Source organism: Vulpes vulpes, chromosome 2, assembly GCF_048418805.1.
Source record: "Vulpes vulpes isolate BD-2025 chromosome 2, VulVul3, whole genome shotgun sequence".
Lineage (NCBI taxonomy): Eukaryota > Metazoa > Chordata > Mammalia > Carnivora > Canidae > Vulpes > Vulpes vulpes.
In genome coordinates, this window is record NC_132781.1 from 141595058 (window position 1) to 141617048 (window position 21991).

Here is a 21991-nt window from a genome sequence, read left to right on the forward strand (position 1 = left end):
TCAAAATAAGTATTTTCAGTGGTTGCTCACTGGGGCGATATTAATTTACTAGTCGTATACTCTAGAGGCACTAAAGTTCTGTTTAACTTTTCACTACTCTTTTTTTTTTTTTACTTTTCACTACTCTTAATCACTCTAAGCAAACATCTTTACACATGTGTGAGTGTGTGTGTACTCCTTTTTAATTATTTCCTAGGTTTGGTTTTCAAACAGTGTTATGAGATCAAAGATATTTTTACAGTACTTTATACATATCCCCATATAGCTTTCCAAAAAGTATATCAATTAGAAAAACTTCTAGAAGTATATGAAGGTATCTGTTGCACTGTAACTTTACTGACACTGAACATTATCATTTTTTACTTTTCACAGAAATAAAAAGTTACATTAAAATGGTGATGTTTCAAAAATTTTTTTTTTACTTTTAGGTGATTATTAAAGCCTGTATACATAAGATCACATAAAACACATTTTTTCTTAAAAGACCAGATAGTAAGTCTTACAGGCTTGCTGGCCTAAGGTCTTGTTCCAACTATTCAGCTTTGCCATTGTTAACTCCAAAGCAGCCATAAACTATATGGAATCAAATGCGTGTGGCTGTGTTTCAATTAAAATTTTATTTATAAAAACAGTTGGCTAGTCCATGGGGCATAGTGTGCTGACCCTGATCTATAATACAGAAAGCAAGATGGTCACATCATTCATAGTAGAGGTGTCTAATTAGTAGCCTGAACTTCAGTACAAAGTCTGTAAAAGACAGAGATTTGAGATAACGTTTTTCTCTCAACAGCATCACTACATATACCTGCTTCTTTATATAAAAGTTAATTAGTGCCCATGTTGTTGCCTAAAACTTAGAAGACACAAATACAGCTGTGACTTAAGCCAAAAATGCTGAACCTCAGCATATTTTGAAAGCACTGCTACTCTAATAAAATTGGTCCACCTGGAAAAAAGGGAACCAGACCACAGGGATACTGTTCAAACTGGCCTCTGGAGGGCCCCTTTTGGTGGCTTCTGTATAAGCATGTCTACTGCAGGAGGTGGAGGAGGAGAATTTTTGTCCCTTGTTTGCATTTATCTGCTGGACCGCTCCATAAGGGAGCTCTAACTCAGCCTGTTTAAAATTGAATGAACTACTGTCTTCCCCTAATGTCTTAAACGGTCATTTCTACTAATGGCAATGACATCCCCAAATCACCCAGGCTTGAGAATCAGCCAAGAGCCCAGCACAGGGAAAGCATCCAATGAAGAGTTCATTCAATCATTTGTTTGTCCATTCATGCATTCATTCATTCTTATACTCCTTCCTTCTCAACTGTCTAACAGAACTTACTTCCAGGTCTCTTTTATCATTATCTGTGTGTTTGTTTGGTACCTGGCTCCCCAGTTAAAATGGAAGGTTCAACAAAGGTAGTGTCCACAGATGTCACATTGATGATGTTGACGGCTCTCTCTCTCAAGCCCATCGTGCGGCTAAACATGTCACAGGGACTCAAGTATTTAGATGAGCAAATGGAAGAGAAGGGCAAGGGAGAAAAGGAGAAGAGCAAATAGAAGAGAAGGGGCAAGGGAGAAAAGGGGAAGAGGACAAAGGAGTGGTTCATGGGCTTGATGGCATCTTAATTTAGTAGACACTCATGCCCTCTCTACCCCACAGCAACATGACCAGACCACGAGAAAAGCTATTTAATTCCCGAAAGACATGCCACTGCCTTATAGACTCAGACTGAGACGGTCTTGTGCTTGTGCTTCCTGCCACTTTGTACTATCCCTTCTGTTCAACTTCCCACCTTGGTCCTCCCTGTGGTATAATGAAAAGTCAATCTACAAAGCAAAGCATAGATAACAAGTTTGGATTCAAGGTCAACCTGCAGTCCTTTTCATGATTATTCCCCTACTGTCTGGAACCCTGCTTAACCGATCACACAGTACTCCAGAGTAACTGTTAAGTATTTCCCACCTCTTAACTTTCCACTCTGAACCGGTCTAATCAGCTGACCATCAGCCACACTGCAAGTGGTAGCAGAATTTAGCAGTAAAGTCTGGTTTATGGACACAACAGGGAAGCTGAGAAATTCCCTGGCACCACTGTAACTCTCTCCTTAATTTATATTCACATATGACCAGAAGCCTGACCAAAAAGTTAAGAGAAATGTGAATTCTCAACCATCAGAGCCGGGTCATAGCTAGCATATGCACAAGCGTACAAATCCCCCCCATCTGCTTCTGGTCATCTCCTGTCCTTGACCTTGACAGATATAAACCCCTTAGAAAATCTAACTAGCAATATCTGCCAATAGCATTTTACCTTCTCCAAGAAACATAACCCCAAAGAAGCAAAATATACTTATCCCATGCTATGAATATTCTCTTAAAAACTGTATCCAACACAACTCAAAGTTAAAAAAGCAAGTAAATAAAGGCTAAAGTCAAGTTCGATGGAAGCAATTTTCCTATCAAATACTCTTCCAAAACTCTATGCAAAATTGCTCATTCAACCACTGCTGTCACATCCAATTAAGTTTGAATCACATTTTTATTTACACTTACCTCTGCCACTCGGTGGGTGGAACTAAACCGAGGTGGTAAACCAGCCAAAACACAGTGTTGGTGGGTGGCATTGAGATCATCTGTAGGAAAAATACCAAAAATTAAAAAAAAAAAATAAAACCACACACACATTTATTAGTCACTATAAACTATTCAACAAAAATACAAAGTAAACAGTAAATCCATCATTCAAGAACAACAATAACTGAGGAATTAACATCTACTTTGTATTCTTTAAACCATTCTTTATAACTAGGATGACTTTGTATATATATAAATAAAGTATATGTATAGACATCAAAGCCATGACACTTCCAAGAGTGAAAGGGGATGTTAATTATTCCAGGACAACAGGTGTAAACCTGGATTGTCTTTAGCCAAAAGAGTACATGGTTATCCTACTTATGTGTAGTCTTATGATCACCACTTATCACTAAGTTTTACTCTTTATGAACTTCTTTCTCTTTTTCATGATACATCAAATTCTACCCATGCCTTTAGATAATAAGCCAAAACCTTTTTATACTATTTAGGGTGGAACAGCTTTCATCTGAAAATCTGCTTTTTTCTCCCCAAAGTATCAACTTTACCCTAACAATTTTCCAGGCAAAAAACCAACCAACTCAGCAGTTGCAAAGTTTTGGCTCTCAGAAAAGAATTCTAGCCTATGGATTCACAACCCAAGAATGGAGTAGGTGGTGAATTCATCAGCTAAAGAATAAGCCTAAAACCACACGCAGTGGAAGAAAAACCAATGGCCAAGTTGTTGTGTATTCTAAGAAATGATGCCACATGTCAGGCAAAATCTCTATCACCTCTGCTTAGGACACCACTTTCTCTATTACAAAGAAGAGAAGGAAACAGTACTGGTCCCCAGCAGTGTGTGATTTCCTACATAGGCAAGTGAGGCTTCCTACCAAGATACCAATACTCATAATGATTTAACCCAAAAGGTAGAAAACCATCATGTCATTAAAATTAACTTTTAAACAAAATAATGGAAATGCAAAATGTCAGCCAAAGGTCTCCTACTTCGGGACATTCTGGAGTAACAGTGACAAGGTTTGCCTTCCTACCTTAAACAACTATAAAAATGGACCAAAAATAGGAACACCTGGATGGCTCAGCAGTTGGGCATCTGCCTTTGACTCAGGGTGTGATCCCAGGACCCAGGATTGAGTCCCACATCAGGTTTCCCGCAGGCAACCTCCTTTTCCCTCTGCCTCTCTCTCTCTATGTCTCTCATGAATAAATAATTAAAAAAAAAAAAAAAAGGGACCAAAAAGAGGAAACAAATGTTTCTGACACTGGAAAACAGAGCAAGATACAATCCCAAAGACAAACAAAATAGGTGAGCCCTAAGATTGCCCTAGCTTACTACCTAGAACAGATTCAAAGCCAGAATGGAAAGGGGGAGTCAGACAGAACCCAGAGTTTTCAGTTTTCCCTCTTGTTGAGTTGTGAAGACAGAGACTCGAGTTTAGGAAAGCCAGGCAACAAGGATTTGTAAGACAGAATACTGGAACAGGAGAACCTGTACAAAGAGAAAACAAGTAAATATCTGCAGAAGAGTTCCTTCAAATCTGTGGCTGAGCACTGACCTGTCCACTTGTGAATGAAAGCTTCCCAAGAGCAAGAAAACAAGCACCAGCAAATGATAGGATGAAAAATCTCAGACCTCATGTAAGGCTGGGGATATTTTGTGTTCTCAGCAGCTAGAATGGCACCTACTATGAGATAATGGGTTAGAGTCCTTGGAAAAGCAACAACTTAGCAGTAGAGCAAAATTAGTTCATCAAAGGCTGCCCTAGATCCACTTAATAGCTTAAAACCAAGCCTCAAAAGTATCCAAGTTATTCCAAATACTTTAGTCATTAGAGCAAAGTCTAACACTATTTAAAAGAATTTAACAAAATCAGATACCTGAAAAAATTCACAATATCTAGCATCCACTCAAGAAGTAACAGAGAAGAGGGGTACCTGGCTGGCTTGGTTGGTAGAGCTTATGACTCATGGTCTCAGGGTAATAAGTTTGAGCTCCATGTTGGATATAAAGATTACTTAAAAATAAAATCTCACAGGACTACCTGGATGGCTCAGTCAATTAAGCATCTGACTCTTAGTTTCGGCACAGGCTATGATCATAGGGTTGAGCCCCACATCAGGCTCTGCACTCAGTAGGAAGTCTGCTTCTCTCCCTCTCCTTCTGACCCTTCCCCTGCTCATGCTCTCTCTCTCTCTAAAATAAATAAATAAATATTTTAAAAAAATAAAATATTATAAGAAAAATAGTAACAGAGAAAGACATATATGATACATGACACATATGTATATATAAGATGTATACATATCATTCTCTTCTTTCACATATACACATCTTTCATATATATAAGTAAATAAAATGAGGCTTCTAAGGATGAAAAATGTAATATCTGAAATTAAAAAATTACACTGAATGAGATAAACAGCACTTTAGACACTGCAGAAAAAAAAATCAGTGAATTAGAATACACAGAAATAAAAACTACCAAAAAATAAAGCACACAGAGAAAAAAAGACTAAGATAAATGAAAGGGCATCAATGACCTATGAGATACTACTGATCAGTTTAACATAAATATAATTTGATTCTCAGAAGAGGAGAATGACACAGGGCACCTGGATGGCTCAGCCAGTTAAGCATCTGACTCTTGGTTTCAGCTCAAGTCATGATCTCAGAGGTCATGGGATAAAGCCCTGCATCAGGCTCTGTGTTCACCGTGGAGTCTGCTTAGATTTTCTCTCTCCTCCCCCTTTGTGTCTCTCTCTTGTTCCTGTGTGCACATGCTCTCTCTCAAATAAATAAATTTTTTTAAAGATTTTTATTTATTTGAGAGAGACAGAGAAAGAGCACGAGCAGGGGGAGGAGTGGAGGAAGAGGGAGAGCTGACTCCCCACTGAGCAGGGAGCCTGATGCAGGGCTCAATCCCAGGACCCTGAAACCATGACCTGAGCTAAAGGCAGACATTTAACTGAGTCATCCAGGTGCCCCTAAATAAATAAATCTTAAAAAAAAAAAAAAAAAAAAAAAGAAGAGAAGAAGAAGAAGAGGGAGAATGACAGAAAAAAATTACCTGAAAAAAAATTATCTGAAGAAATGATGGCCAAAGAAAAAGATCAGAACAAAGAATAAGAGCAACAAATAGAAAATATTAACAAATAAGGTAGCTATTAAACCAATTATATCAATAGCCACTTTCAATGTCAGAGGAGTAAATATATCAATTAAAAGACAGAGATTGGCAGAGTGGATAAAAAGCCAAAACCCAATTATTTATATGTTGTCTACAGAAATTCACTTAGTATAAGGTCACATATAAATTAAAAATAAAGCAGGGGAGAAAGATATTCTATGATAACACTAATCAAAACAAAGCTGGAATACCTATATGAATTTCAGTCAGAGCAGACTTCAAAACAAAGAAATTATCAAGGATAAAAAGGGCATTACAAAGTGATAAAGGAGTCAATCCTTCATGAAGATATAGCAATTCTTATGTGTACGTGCCTTGTAAGAGAGCTGAATTATATGAAGCAAATCTAATACAACAGCAAGGAGAAGGATGCCTGTGTGGCTCAGCGGTTGAGCATCTACCTTTGGCCCAGGCCATGATCCTGGAGTTCTGGGATTGAGTCCCACATCAGGCTTCCTGCATGGAGCCTGCTTCTCCCTCTGCCTATGTCTTTGCCTCTCTCTCTCTCTCTCTCTCTCTCTCTCTCTCTCTCTCTCTGTATGTCTTTCGTGAATAAATAAATAAAATCTTAAAAAATAAAAACAGGAAGGAGAAATAGACAAAGCCTCCATAGTTGGAAACTTCAACATCAGAAAAGGACAGATCCATTAAGTAGAGAATCAATAAGGATGCAGCTGAACTCAAGAATACCATCAATCAATTGGATATAACTGACATTTGTAGACTACTTCATCCAAAAAGAGCTAAATACATATCCTTCTCAAGCTCATATGGAACATTTACCAAGATAGATTCTGGGACCAGAACAAAATAAAAAACAAAACAAACAAACATAAAAAACAACCCAAATTTAAAGGATTAGAAATACAATACAATGTCTGCTCTCAGACCATACAGGAATTAAATCAGAAATCAGTTAACAGAAAGACAGCTAGAAAATCTTAAAATACTTAAAAGATTAAACAACTTCTAAATAACATAGTAAAAGAAGAAATCTCGGGACCCCTGGGTGGCTCAGCAGTTGAGCATCTGACTTTGGCTCAGGGCATGATCCTGGATTCCCGGGATCAAGCCCCACATCAGGCTTCTTCCATAGAGCCTCCTTCTCTCTCTGCCTATGTCTCTGCATCTCTCTCTGTGTCTCTCATGAATAAATAAATAAAATCTTTTTTTAAAATAAAAAAAAGGAGAAATCTCAAGAGAAATTTTAAAGTATTTCAACTAAATGAAAATAAAAATACAACATCAAAATTTGTGAGCTGCAGCAAAAGCACTTCAAAGGGAAAAATTTAACATGCTGAAAGCATATATTACAAAATAAAAGATCTAAATTCTGTAATATAAGCTTCAATCTTAGAAAACTAGAAAAAGGAGAGCATATTAAATCTAAAGTTAAAAAAAATAACTAGAACAGAAATCAATGAAATCAAAAACAGAAAATCAACAGAGAAAGTCAATGAAACAAAGCTGGTTTTTTGAAAAGATCAATAAAATCAATAAGCCTCTGTCCAGGCTAAGAAAAAAAGGAAAAATACAAATTGCTAATACCAGAAATACAAAAGGGAACATCAGGGCAGATCCTATGGATATTAAAAGGCAAATAAAGTAAAATTATGAACAGCTCTCTGTCTACAAATTCAAAAATGTAGATGAAATGGATCAATTCTTTGGAAGATTCAATCTGCCAAAACTCACATAAGAAATAGATCATCTGAATAGGCCTATGTGTACTGAAGAAACTGAGTCAAAATTAATTACCTTCTTAAACAGAAAGTATCAAGTCCATATGGGATCACTGGTAAATTCTACCAACCATTTAAGGAGAAAATTATATCTATTCTTTACCATTTCTTCCACAGGAAAAAAGAAGGAAGACGTCCTAATTCACTCTATGAGACCAAAAAATACCCTAATACCAAAACCAGACAAAGATATCAGAAGAAAAGAAAACTGCAAACGAGTATCTCTCAAGAACATGAATGCAAAAATCCTCAACAAAATACCAGAAAATAGAAACCAATAATATATATTTTACATACTTTTATATATATCTTATAGACTTATGTGGAACTATCAAGTGAAATTTATCCAGGTATGCAAGGCTGGCTCAATATTTGAAAATCAATAAATATGACCCAGCACATCAACAGGCTAAAGAAGAAAAATCACATGATCATATGAATAGATGCAGAAAAAAAAAATTTGACAAAATCCAACACAAATCCATAATAAAAACTCTTAGTAAACTAGGACTAGAGAGTAATTTGTTCAATGTTACACAGATCATCTATAAAAAAATTTACAGCTAACATATTTAAACTTGATTTCTCACTAAGATAGGGAACAGGGCCAGGAATGTTTCTTTTCTCTCTCTCTCTCTTTTTTTTTTAAGATTTTATTTATTTATTCATGAGAGACAGACACACACACAGAGAGAGAGAGAGAGAGAGAGAGAGGCAGAGACACAGGCAGAGAAGCAGGCTCCATGCAGGCAGCCTGATGTGGGACTCGATCCTGGAACTCCAGGATCACACCCTGGGCCGAAGGCAGGAGCTAAACTACTGAGCCACCCCGGGATCCCTAGAATGTCTCTTCTTATCATTCCTTTTCAATAGCACACCGGAAGTGTTTAATGAAATCAGACAAAAAAAAAAAAAAGGTATACAGATTGAGAAGGAAGAAATAAAACTCCTTCTTCACAGATGATATGACTTGTTTCTGTAGGAAATCCAAAAGAATCAACAACAAAAAACTCTCCTGGAATTAATAAGCAATTTTAGCATGGCAGTAGGATATAAGCTTAATATACAAAAATCAATCCGTTTCCTAATGAGTAAGTGGAATTTGAAAGTAAAAATTTATTACCAATTATATTAGCATCCCCCATAATAAAATACTTAGATATAAATTCTAACAAAATATGTACAAGGATCTACATAAAGAAAACCAAAGGAGCGCCTGGGAGGTTCAGTTGGTTAAGCATCCGACTCTTGATTTTGGCTCAGGTTACAATCTCAAGGTTTTGAGAAAGCTCCAAGTCAGCCTCCATAGTGGGAGACTGGATCCTACTTGAAAGATTCTCTCTCTCCCTGTCTTCCTTCTCTCTATTAAAAAATAAAGAAAAAAAAAAAGGAAAACCAAAAACCCTAATGAAATCAAAGAACTAAACAATGGAGAGATATTTCATGTTCATGGACAGAAAGATTCAATATTGTCAATATGTCAGTTTTTCCCAACTTGATCTATAGATTCAATGCAATCCCAATCAAAATCCCAACAAGTTATTTTGTGGATTTTGACAAACTGATTCTACAGTTTCTATAGAGAGGCAAAAACCCAAAATAGCCAACACAATATTGAAGAAGAACAAAGTTGGACTTACCCAACTTCAAAAATTACTATAAAACTAGAGTAATCAAGACAATGTCTTATTGGCAAAAGAATGGGCAAAGAGATCAATGGAACAGAAGAAAAGAGAATCCAGAAAAAGAGCCACATAAATATGGTCAACTGATCTTTGACAAAGGAGCAAAGGCAATAATATAATAGCAAGGATAATCTCCCCAATAAATGGTGTTGGAACAACTGGATAGCCACATGTAAAAAAAAAAAAAAAAAAAGAATCTAAGAATCTAGACCCAAACTTTACACTTTTCACAAAAATTAACTCAAAATGGATCATAGGTCTAAATATAAAATGTCTAAAACTAGAAAATAACAGAAGTGGAAATCTAGATGACTTTGGGCTGATGATGAGTCTTTGGATAAAACACCAAAGGCACACCCCGGGAAAAAAGTAATTGGTAAACTGCACTTCATAAAAATTAAAAACTGTTCTGTTAAAGTCACTGTCATGAAAATAAGAAGACAAGCTACAAACTGGGATAAAATACTTGCAAAAGACATGCTCAATAAAGGGCTGCAGTTCAAAATATAAAGAACACTTGAAACTCAACAAGAAAATAAACAACTTTACTGAAGAAATGGGCAAAAGACCTGAACAGACACCTCACCAATATACAGATTACAAATAAGCACATGAAAAGATGCTCATTATCATTTGTCATGGAACTGCAAATTATAACAACCATTTGTCATGGAATTGCAAATTAAAAGACACTACTAAGCACCTATTAGAAGGGCCAAAATCCACTGATAACAGGTAACACCAAATGCTGACACAAATAACGTAACAATAGAATATGCATTCGTTCCTGATGGGAATACAAAATGATATAGTTGTTTTGGAAGGCTATTTGTTCTGTAGGGGTTTTTTGTGGTTTTTTTAAAGATTTTATTTATTTATTCATGAGAGACAAAGAGAGAGAGAGACAGAGACACAGGCAGAGGAAGAAGCAGGCTCCACGCAAGAAGCCCAATGTGGGACTCGATCCCAGGACTCCAGGATCATGCCCTTAGCTGAAGGCGGCGCTAAACCGCTGAGCCACTGAGACTGCCCAGTTCTGTAGTTTCTTATAAACTAAACATATTCTCACCATAAGATTCAGTATCTGCCCTCCTTGATATTCATCCAAATGAAATGAAAACTTAGGTCCACACAAAAACCTGTGAACAGATGTTTAGAGCAGCTTTATGAACAACTGCCAAAACTTGGAAGCAACCAAAATATCTGTCAGTAGGTGGATAAACTGTGGCCCATTCAGACAATAAAATAATATTCAGCACTAAAAAGAAATGAGCTATCAATAAATGAAAAGAAATGAGGAAACCTAAATACATATCTTTAGGTGAAAGAAGCCAATTGGAAAAGGCTATCTACTCTAAGATTCCAATTACACAACATTCTAGAAAAGACAAGACTGCAGAGAACGTAAAAAGATGGTAAGAGTTGAGTGGAGGGAGGGAATGAATAGAAGGGTTACAGAGGATTTTTAGGGCAGTGAAACTATCTTGTATGATACTATAATGGCAGATATGTCATAATACATTTCTTAAATACATAAAACATATCCATAAAATAGACAACACCAAGAGTGAACTCCATTATAAAACATGGACTCTGGGTGATAATGATATGTCAAAGTTGGTTAATCAATTGTAATAATTGTAACCACTAGGAGCTAGGAGCCTAAACTACTCTAAAAAATAAACTCTATCTTTTAAAAAATTATCAACTAAAAGTCTTTGGAAAATTCTTTAACAGTCCATAGCTCACAGTCTTGAGACCAATATGCAGGTATATAACTATATAGTTATTCTCCCAGGGTGCTCTCATGGCAAAGGAAAACACTCACTTACATCATTTCATTCAATATGTAGATGAAGAACTACTTTGTGCCAGGCACTACTCTGGGCACAGTGAACAAAACAAAGTCATGGGGGTTACATCAGGATGGGGAAGATATAGAATAAGTAAATAAACAAGAAATTCAGACATGACTTGCTCTGGAGAAAACAGGACAATTTAAGAAGTATAAGAATTAGTGGGGGTGTGAAGGAATAACACACTACTAGATATGGAACTATTGCTGGGGAGAGCTAAGTTGGCTGGAGATCTGAATAACGAGGATCCTGGCAACACCAACATCTGGGAGAAGAAAGAGCTGGCACTGAGGCACTGAATAAGCTCACTGTACTGGAGACTGCAGCAAGGTGCTCAAGGTGGAGAGGGAAAGGTGAACAGATGAAGGTGGTCGCCGTTGGTCACGGTCAGAATGTGGGGCTTAAGTCTAGATACAATGGGAAACGATTAGAAAACTTTAAGCAGGGGAAAAAAGGGTGATCCAAGTCTGAGTAGACCACTCTGACAGCTTTCTGGAAAAAAGAGAGGATGGAAAAGGGCAGGCTTTGGAGCAGGAAGACCTGTGGGGAAGCTGCTGCTCCACATGGGAGCCGATGGTGATGTGGATCACCGTGACTGAGCAGGAGATGGTGAGCAGTGATCAGGTTCAGAATGCTTTAGAGAAAAACAGAAGACCTGCTAAAAGATTGGAAGGAGGAGGGAAGGAGGAGAGAGAGTGAAATTAAGAGCAATACTGGGAGTTATCAGAGGAAAGACTGATTAAAGATGATTAAGTCACAAAACATTAGGTTGATGTGAAAACAGTGTTACAAAATGCAGTGAAAGGTGAGGACAGAGACAGGAGTGACAACTGTGGAGTTTTAAATACAAAGGAGAAGACAAGGAAGGAAGGGAAGGTCAAAACTGACCCAACCTCCGCAGATGGGCTCAGAAGCGTGGCTTCAAGCCTGATGAAGGCTAAGTGAGAGACTCCCTTTCAGTCTGACCCCCCTCTGACGCCTCTGGTTAAACACACCTGAGAATTTCTGGTTAACCTGGACTATTTCGTCTAAAAGAACAAAATGAAGAGCAGAGGCTGGAGGAGGTTTCCTCAGGCAGATTCCCATAAAGGGTTGAAATCAATTTCTAAGAAATACATAAATGCCCTTCTCATTTACACAAATAAAAGCCTCACTGATCCTATGCTATTAATACTAGGATCCACGGACATCATAGAGAAAGTGAAAACATCTTTTTAAAAAGATTTTTATTAACTTGGGAGAGAGAGTGAGAATGCACAGCAGCAGCAAGGGGAGAGGGAGAAAGAAGACTCCCCACTGAGCAGGAAGCAGCTGGACTGGATCCCAGGACCCCGGGAATCACCCCGACCTGAGCCAGAGGCAGATGCTTAACCAACTAAGCCACCCAGGTGCCCTAAAGAGAAAACATCTTAATGAACATTGGTTAAGTGCTTTTGTTCCACTGAGGGGCAACTAGTCTGATGCAGGCCAAGGGGCCAACACAGCATTCGAAGTAATACACTGAGGCCTATACCTTTATTCAAATCCTTGGCAATTTCCGAATCAAACAACTCTTTTGAAATTGCTCCCACCTGTCTCTAATACATTATGGCTTCTAGAAAAAAACCCTGTAATTTTCATCCAAGAGCTTCTAATTTATCTAAAACCCTAAGTCTGTACAAGTGGCTCCAACTTCATGGACTGTATGTACATCTTAAAAGATATGCTAAAAACATTTGCTAGCTTTACAAAACACGACTCTTAATTTTTAGGAAGAAAACACTAAAGATGTCTATTTGTTAGAGCTATTTCAGAATACAGCTAAACACTGACTAATTCTATATTCAAGTGGAATCAGAGTTTGTAGAATTTATTCAACAAAACAAATAGAAAAGCCCTCACTTTGCTGGCTAAATGCTGTGTGCTCTGTCAGTGGGTGAAGAGAGCTCTGGACATTCACTGTAGCATGAAATCTCATCTCATATATAAAAGACCATAGATGCAAAGGCATTAATTTCCGCCAGGGTGACTGAATCATGCCCACAATTCTCCTGAAATCCCACCTGCTGAGATTCCCCTCCCACACAGACCAACTGGGGCAGTCAGTCATCCCAAATTTAACCCAGCCCCTTACTTCCTTGGTTTTGTTGTCCAGTGTGTTACCAGGGCTATTTCATCCCAGATTCCTTAAAGTAACAATCAGGAGCTTCGTTAAAGGCACACTCCTGAGCTAAATAGGCCCAATACTGAAATCCAATCTTCCTGGCTTCACGCAGTCACTGAAGCTTTTCATTCTTACTCACCTGTCCATTCTCATCGCTCAATCTTAATATTTATGACCTTATTTTTCCTAGACATGGGGACATCCATGACTGAGAACATATTCAGAATTTAATAGCCATTGAAAGGGGGGAGGGGAAGCTTTGTGGCAAGATGTCGGTACAGACTCAGGCCTCTCAAGCTGCCCCATTCCCAGATTCCCTAAGGACATGATCAGGGGACTATTCAATTAGGTCAAGACTTTTGTCAGCACTGAATATTAGAGAAAGGTGCTCAATATGCCAGAAATTGTGAGGGTTTGTTCTGGATAGGCTTAGGCGGGAGGAGATTAAAGAAAGGGTGAAGAGGGCTGACACATGAGTGTCTACACTGAAGGAGCAGCACCCTGGTAAATACAGCAAGCCGATTCCGGGAGTGTTCACCCTCAAACTCAAAAGAACTGAGAAGGTCTGACAGCTACAAGGCAGTCGGGGGGCAGGCCCCTTGCCTCCATGGGGCAACCTTAAATGCAAGCAACCTGTGACACCCACAGACCCCAGGATGTGCTGCTGGTACAAGCTGCCACTTTGAGAAGACAGCCTGACATTGCTGAGGTAAGAAACTAGAACAAGTAGGTGCACCATAAGCTGTCATGGTTTGTCCACTGGGCAAGCATCTATACCACACGGAGATCAAAATGAGTTATTCAGGACACTCCAATTCTTGAAATCTCTTATCTGGCCAAAGAAGGAAACATTTTCATCCTTCCGTACTTCGATGGAAGGATTTGGCTGGGAATGTACACCAAGTTTTCAAAAGAAACAATCTCAACACCAATTTGCCCGTAAACCAGTACTAGTCCTCCTTCTGAAGGAAGAAACAGACAGAGACAAATCACCAGACTCATGTAAAAACACTGCAGTTCAAAGGAAAGGAACCACTTTGAAACTGTCTCTGCTCAAAAGGTTTTACTCAAACTGACAGGACAAATTTTTTATAAAATTCTCAATATTTTAAGAAGACACTTGATTTAAGGAAGCACTGCATCTGTGAAAATGGGGCAAGCAGACATGAAGATGGAACAATCTGCCATCAGGAAAGATTGCTTGGAGTTGACTTTCTTTTTTAAATAGTGTCCTTTCATTTAAAATGATGGAAGATGGAGTGAACAACAGAACACATGCTACACAAAACTCAAATTGGAAGTGGATGAGGGAACTCAAAACATTCTCCTAGAACTTGGAGGGAAAATGAAAATTAGTGACAGAACAGCTAAGAAATAAGGGACAGATTCTGGAAGCCAAAATATATGAAGAATCCTAGAAAGAAAGCAGGAAAAGGATAGATGAAAGAACCACCAAAGAACAGAGGATATTGCTCAAAGTTGTGAAGGGACTCTGTACTACAAAGTGGTTGTTGAAATACATAAACATATTCTGTTCAAAAATTAAATACAAAATATGACAAATGTTCAAAGAAAAACCATAATTTATCACTACAGAATCAAAACAAAGATGATCTTAGACATCTCTCAAACATCAAGTATTAGAGCTCAAGGGAACAATATCCAGAGTTTTCAGGTAGGAAGACTGCGTGCAACACAAGAATCCTATAGCTATCTAAGGAGGTAGCAGCATGTGAAGGTATAGTCACTTTCAATATAAAAACTCAGATAATATAAGCTACCATCATTCCTTTGCCATTAACCTTCATGACAAACTTGTTAGAGCCTATACTTCATTTAAATAAAACCACAATACAAAAAGAAAACATAGCAGTAAGCTCCTTGACATAGGTCTAAGCAATGACTTTTTAAATATGACACCAAAAGCAAAAGCAATGACAGCAAAAGTAAACAAGTAGGACTATATCAAACTAAAAAGCTCTGCACAGGAGTGCCTGGGGGGCTCAGCCAGTCAAGTGTCTGACTATTGATTTTGCCTCAGGCCATGATCTCAGGGCTGTGAGATTGAGCCCCCTGTCAGGCTCCATACTAGGCGTGGAGTCTGCTAGAGATTCTCTCTCTCTCCTCTGCCTGCTCCACTCCCCCTCTCATAAACAAACAAACAAACAAACAAAAACAAATAAATAAAGAGCTCTGCATAGCAAAGGAGACCATCAACAAGATGGCAACCTACGGAATGGGAAAAAATATTTGCAAATCACATATCTGATAAGAGGTTAATATCCAAAACATATTATCCAAGAACTCCTACAACTCAAAAGCAAAAAGCAAGCAATCCAATTAAAAATAGGCAGAAGATTTGAGGAGACATTTCTCTAGAGGTACATGAAAAGGTGTTCAATATCACTAATCATCATAGAAATGCTAATTAAAACCACAATGAGATAATACCTCACACTGGTCAGAATGGCTACTATAAAAAAGACAAGGGCAGCCTGGGTGGCTCAGCGGTTTAGTGCCACCTTCAGCCCAGGGTGTGATCCTGGAGGGATCCCTGCATGGAGTCTGCTTCTCCCTCTGCCTGTGTCTTTGCCTCTCTGTGTCTCTCATGAATAAATAAATAAAATCTTAAAAAAAAAAAAAACCACAAAAACTTTTGCACTCTTCATAGCAATGTAAATTAGTACTGCCACTATAGAAAACAGTATGGAGGTTTCTCAAAAAATTAAAAATAGAACTACCATAAAACTTCCACTTCTTCATATTTACCCAAAGAAAATGAGCACACTAACTCAAAAAGACATATGCATCACCATGTTCACTGCATCATTATTTACAACAACCAACTACCCACTGATGGATGAATGGGTAAAGAAATTATGGTACATAGATACAACGGAACACTAGCTATAAAAAAAGTATGAAATGTTGCCATTTACAACAACATGGGTAGACCTCCAGGGCATTATGCTAAATGAAATATGTCAGACAGAGAGATATGAATACCATAGATCTCATTTATATGTGGAATCTAAAACAAAAACAGGGACACCTGGGTGGCTCAGTGGCTGAGCGTCTGCCTTTGGCTCATATTGTGATCCCGGGGTCCTGGGATTGAGTACCATATCAGGCTTTCTGCATGAAGCCTGCTTCTCCCTCTGCCTGTGTCTGTGTGTGTGTGTGTGTGTGTGTGTCTCATGAATAAATAAAATCCTTAAAAAATAAATAAATAAAATAAAACAAAAAAACAAAATTAAGGATACAGAAAACAGGCTGGTGACTGCCTGATGTGGGGTATGGGGAGTGGGAGAAATGAGTAAAGGGGGTCAGGAGGTACAATTTTCTGGTTATAAAATAAAGAAGTCATGGGGATGTAATGTAAGGTAAAATTGCCAAGAAAGCAGATTTTAAAATTTCTTATCACAAAAAAAAAAAAAACATTATTTCCTAACTACTGCTGATCTTGAAACAAAACAGCCAGTTATCTTACTAGCAAAATGGGTTTATTCAAGAATGACAGGGGAACTGCAATTCAGGACACTTGAACTATGGCAAAACCACAGTCAATTTCAGAGAACAAAGAAAAGGAATGCTACTTTACAAAGGAAAAGGAGGAGTTGGGAGAGGCTGCTTGAACAAAAGTCCAGTGGAGGCAAGTGAGAGTTCAGGGCAGTAAGGATTTCTCACTGGCTGAGTCGTGGCAGTTTCTCACTGGTTGGGCTATTGTGAGGCAAGTGGAAAATCTTCCTCCCTGTTCCTGGGGCAGTAAAGTAGCATCTTACTGCTGGCCTCTGACCTGAAAATAAGTTGGTAGGGCAAGAGAGCTCCCTTCTCTGCTCTCCCAACTCTATTATAAATGAAGTTTCCTCTATTCAGTTTCACATTATGTAAGATGACGATGTTAACTAGACTCACCGTGGAGAACGTTTCACAATGTATACAAATATCAAATCATTATGTTGTACATCTGAAACTAATATTACATGTCAATTATACCTCAATTTAAAAAATAAGTTTTTAGGGGATCCCTGGGTGGCGCAGCGGTTTGGGCCTGCCTTTGGCCCAGGGCGCGATCCTGGGGACCCGGCATCGAGTCCCACGTCGGGCTCCCGGTGCATGGAGCCTGCTTCTCCCTCTGCCTGTGTCTCTGCCTCTCTCTCTCTCTCTGTGTGACTATCATAAATAAATAAAAATGTTTAAAAAATAAAAATAAAAATAAAAAAATAAAAAATAAGTTTTTAAAAGAAAAAACCTCACATTATAAAAATTATCAGTGAGCATAAAAGTAGTAAAATGATTTCAAATACGGTTATTTAATGCAAGTACTAAAAATCATTATCATCAGGTAATGATGCTTCAACTAAAAAAAATAACATTAAATATCTAAGTGGAAATCCAAAAGAAATATGAAAAAATACCTGGGAAGCAGGCCAAAGGGTTGCATACAGGAAATGTGAAGAAAATCAAACACACCTTAACAGAAAAACGGGCAAATGACGATCAGATGCCGAACAGTAACAGAAAGAAATATGCAAGTGGCCAACAAACAGAAAAAGTTCGACCTCTTCAATAAATTTAAAAATGCAGTTTCAAACAGCAGCATGCTACTTTTACTCTTTGAAGTGACAAAATACTTAGAAATTGCAATGTTCAGTATTATCTGGGGTGAGGGAAAGGAGGCCAGTGGTAGTAACTGACAGCCACATTTCATGCACTGTGGTGGGAATGTACATTGTGACAGTCTGATATGTACAGTTTTAAAATAGTCACACCCAGGCAGCCCGGGTGACTCAGTGGTTTAGTGCCGCCTTCAGCCTAGGGCATCATCCTGGAGAACTGGGATGGAGTCCCACGTTGGGTTCCCTGCATGGAGCCTGCTTCTCCCTCTGCCTGTGTCTCTGCCCCTCTCTCTCTCTCTGTGTCTCTCATGAATAAATAAATAAAATCTTTAAAAAAAAATTAAAACTTAAAAAAAATAAAATAGTTACACCCTCCTCTCATCTAGGTATTCCACTTCTAGTGTTTTTTTCCTAAAGAAATAATCACAGTTGCAAAGATATGTGTACAAAGATATTCACCAGAGCAATATACATGATATCAAATAAACACCAGAGATGCATTAAACCACCAAAAGTAGGGGAGTAATATTTAAGCCATTTTTAAAAATCACATTTCAAGGAATATTTAATAAGGAAAAATGCTCAAGATATGAAAGTAATGAAAAAAGGGTTTAAAACATTGTATCTAAGATAATACTAATTTTCTAAAAAGAAAAAACCCCATATGTGTCCAAGCACAGAATGAGACACTAGATGGAATTAAACCAAATAGTTATGAAGAATATGATCTGTGCATGGTGACAATATGACATATTTGTATTTACGCTTTCCTATTGTTTATAAGTTCTTTAAAGTGGACACGCACTAAATTTCATCAAATCCAAGGTGCACCTTTTTTCTTCATATTTAGTATATTCTGAAATTGGACTACATCTTCAGATTGATGGCATCTCTCCCTGGATGGCATATAGTACTACTTTTGTACGTAGCAATAAAAAATAAAACAATACGTATCATTATTTTGGAAAGATCCAAAGGATAATGTTCAATGAGGAGATCCTAAGAAAAGAGGCATTCATTCCTCAAATTAAAACGATGGCACACAGCCATCAGTGAAGGCGGTATTGAGCTTTGGATGGTTCTGTAAACCTTCCGCAAAATACATTCTTCCATGGGAGTGAAAACTATCCTATAAAAACAAGCACAGAGGTGAAGATGGCCTGAGGATACACGACTTTCCCCCTCTTGTTTCTAAATTAACTTTTATGGAATGCTTAGTTTGTTGTTGGGTTGTAAAGAGGATAGATTCTTGAGGTTAATCATTCTTTTTCCCACCTTATGAACTTTAATCCCACTTTGGCAAGAGCTGCCTTTAATCTTCCAGACTGTAACTCTTCCCAAGAAACAGCAGGGCAGAGAAGCTTTGGGAAACAGAGAGATGAGAAGGGACACAGGTGGCTTGAAGGGGCAAACTTGAATGAGTAGTTTTCTTCTCTTTCCCCCTTTGAACAGGCGAGGGCCATCACTTCTGCCCACTAGAACAACCCTAATGAAGTTAATGAATAAAACAGAAGCATCCACTCAAACCCTTGGTTCTGTTCCTCCATATACCTCCTGCCTTCCCTCTCGATTCATTCCTATGTCACATCTGCTTTTCCACTGGCACTTAAGGATGGTGGCTTTGGTTTCTGGCTTATACCTGGGGACGAAAAAAGGATGACCTCTACAAATACATGGCAAGTTCCCATTATGTACAAGGCATTAAGTGCTGTTATGCTGTGTAATAATACAGAGAAGACGGTAGTGGCTCTTAAAAACCTTAATTCTAACAGATAAGACCTCTGAACCAATTACTACAGTCCAGAGGGTAAAAAGAATTACTGCATCTACACTGATTGGTTGATGCCTCTGCCATCATGGATATTAAATTCTTTAATGTTATCCTAAATAAATATACGTAGACAGAAAAATCCAACAAGGTGGAGGGAAGAGCGTAAACAAATAGAAGGAAAAATGTTTGTGCCAAAGCCAATTTTAGGACAGAATTATAGGACAAGGCCACTACAATGATTTGACTGAGGACTATAATTTAGGTCTTTTTAAAAATTTCTCAATGTTTCTAGGGTCTAGAGGAATTATTCCACAGGAAGAATTTAAGGAATCTTCCATCATGGGGTATAATGCCTGGCCTTGAAATCTGCTACAGGGACTGTTTCAGGAATGTGAAACTCATTCCTTGTCATCCTGAACTGAAGCCTGCAACAAGAGTCAATTAAAAACAAAAACAACAACAACAACAAAAAAAACCAACTTCCATTATGGCTTCCATTCTTCCTATCTTTAGAGAAGTGGCAAAGATCACACACAGGATATGCAATCAAATCAAAAGCCTGAAAAATTTCTTTTCCACAGTTCATGCTTTTAGGAGTTATGTTATATAGATCAAGAGCCAAAGAAGACATATTAAGACTGCCAGCCAAAGGGAAAAATTCCACCCAAGCAACCCAGGAGCAGATTTATCCTAATATAGTATGGCTCTAACTAGATAAAATATGACGATAAAGGATCTCAAAATTCATAGCAACTCATCCATCCTCAGCCTAAAAGAAACCAACACAGTTTGTTACCTTTAGTAGATTTTTAAATAAAAGATCTGGAAGAGAATGTACAGATTGATCCAGACACCGTATCACTTTGGAAAATTATGTGATGTCACATGGTCATTTGAACTAGATATTAGGAAGCAAAGCATTGGTCACTGAAGGAATGGATTGCCATGGAAGATTCTAAAAACTGTCTTTGGAGATCCCCAAGTAGTAAATGAATGGCCACCCATTTGGGGGAGGAACTTCATGAACTTTTCCAGCCAGGAGCTTTCCTTTTGCCTATATGTTTATGTTGCCATGATACTGGGGGGAGGGGGGGACCAAAACTTTGGTTTATTCATCTACTCAATAACTCCAAAATTATTAATAAAGCATCTACTATCTTCAAAGTACTGTTGTTAGGTGCTATGGAGGTTACACATTTTTAGGAACCTGAAATAGGATAGACAGAAGATATTTTTAGAAAATCCAAGGAAGAGAAAGACATGAGACCCAGATAAAAAACAGAATAGCCAAGGACCACAATGAGAAGAAGTCTCAGTATGATAACTGTAACTGGTGACTTTGAAGAAGTAGTAAGACGAAATGACACAGACAGCACTAGGGCATGATTATCCTTTCAATAAGAATAACAAGAAAGTCTTGGTTCAAACACAAAGCAAGCTAAAATGGAGTATGACTCTGGGCCTCTGAAGAACTATAAAATCTTGACCTGACATTTGTAATATTCCCCTTCAATGGGACAAGGTTAGTGATTACTATGGATTCTCATTTTCTATTTATGGATCCAGTCACTTTGAATAAAGAAGACACACATAAATAACAATTGTTACATACTGGTTTTCAAGTTTCAGATTCCATGTCCAAAGAAAGCAGGGTTGTCTTATCAAAATTATAGATCAATGTGTAGACATTATTAACTTCAATGATGTGAAAGTAATGATATGGCTGAAAAGGAATTTCCATTTCCCGTTTTATGTCCTAAGAGTCAAGAAAGTGTCAAGAGAGATATATGATATATCGGCTGTAAGATAATCAATTAGAAAAAAAAAAAACTAAAGTAAATGTTAACTAATAAAACTTAGCAAGAGTGAGGGGTGCCTGGGTGGCTCAGTCAGTTAAATATCTGATTTAGGCTCAGGTCACGAACCCAGTGCCCTGGGATCCAGCCCTGTGTCAGGCTCCCCACTCAGCACAGTCTGTCTGTGCCTCTGACTCTCAATTCCTGCTCTTTCTTTCTCTCTCTCTCTCAAATAAATAAATAAAATCTTAAAAAAAAATTTTTGGCAAGAGTGAGAGAGTATAAAAGCCACATCCCCATTTTCATTTTTCTTCATGGAGGAATAGACAGTGCTTCAAGCTGCTGGATGGGGAAAGAGAACAATATTAAGTATGTGTTTAAGAGTTAAGGAGGTGATCACTTAAAGAATAAAATGCAAATACATTGAAAAGTGGTTACTTCTAAGAAAGAGAACTCAGGGACAGGTGGCAAGGAGTTCTTCACTTTCCATTTTGAGTTGAGATCATCCTCAACTTTTTGAACTTGTATTTCCTAGTCTACATTATTATTTTTATAATAACATGAATGAGGTACTGACAGGAAAAGATCTCCAG

General features: G+C 37.9%; 1 protein-coding gene across 2 annotated transcripts in view; it reads right to left on the reverse strand.

Moving 5' to 3' along the window:
- FTO (FTO alpha-ketoglutarate dependent dioxygenase) overlaps positions 1 to 21991 on the reverse strand; it is a 378983-nt gene that overhangs the window by 210635 nt on the left and 146357 nt on the right. For both annotated transcript variants that reach the window (XM_026011764.2, XM_072750216.1), the window contains one exon: positions 2554 to 2633. In XM_026011764.2, the coding sequence (XP_025867549.2) occupies positions 2554 to 2633 (80 nt within the window). The remainder of the gene's footprint in view (positions 1 to 2553; positions 2634 to 21991) is intronic.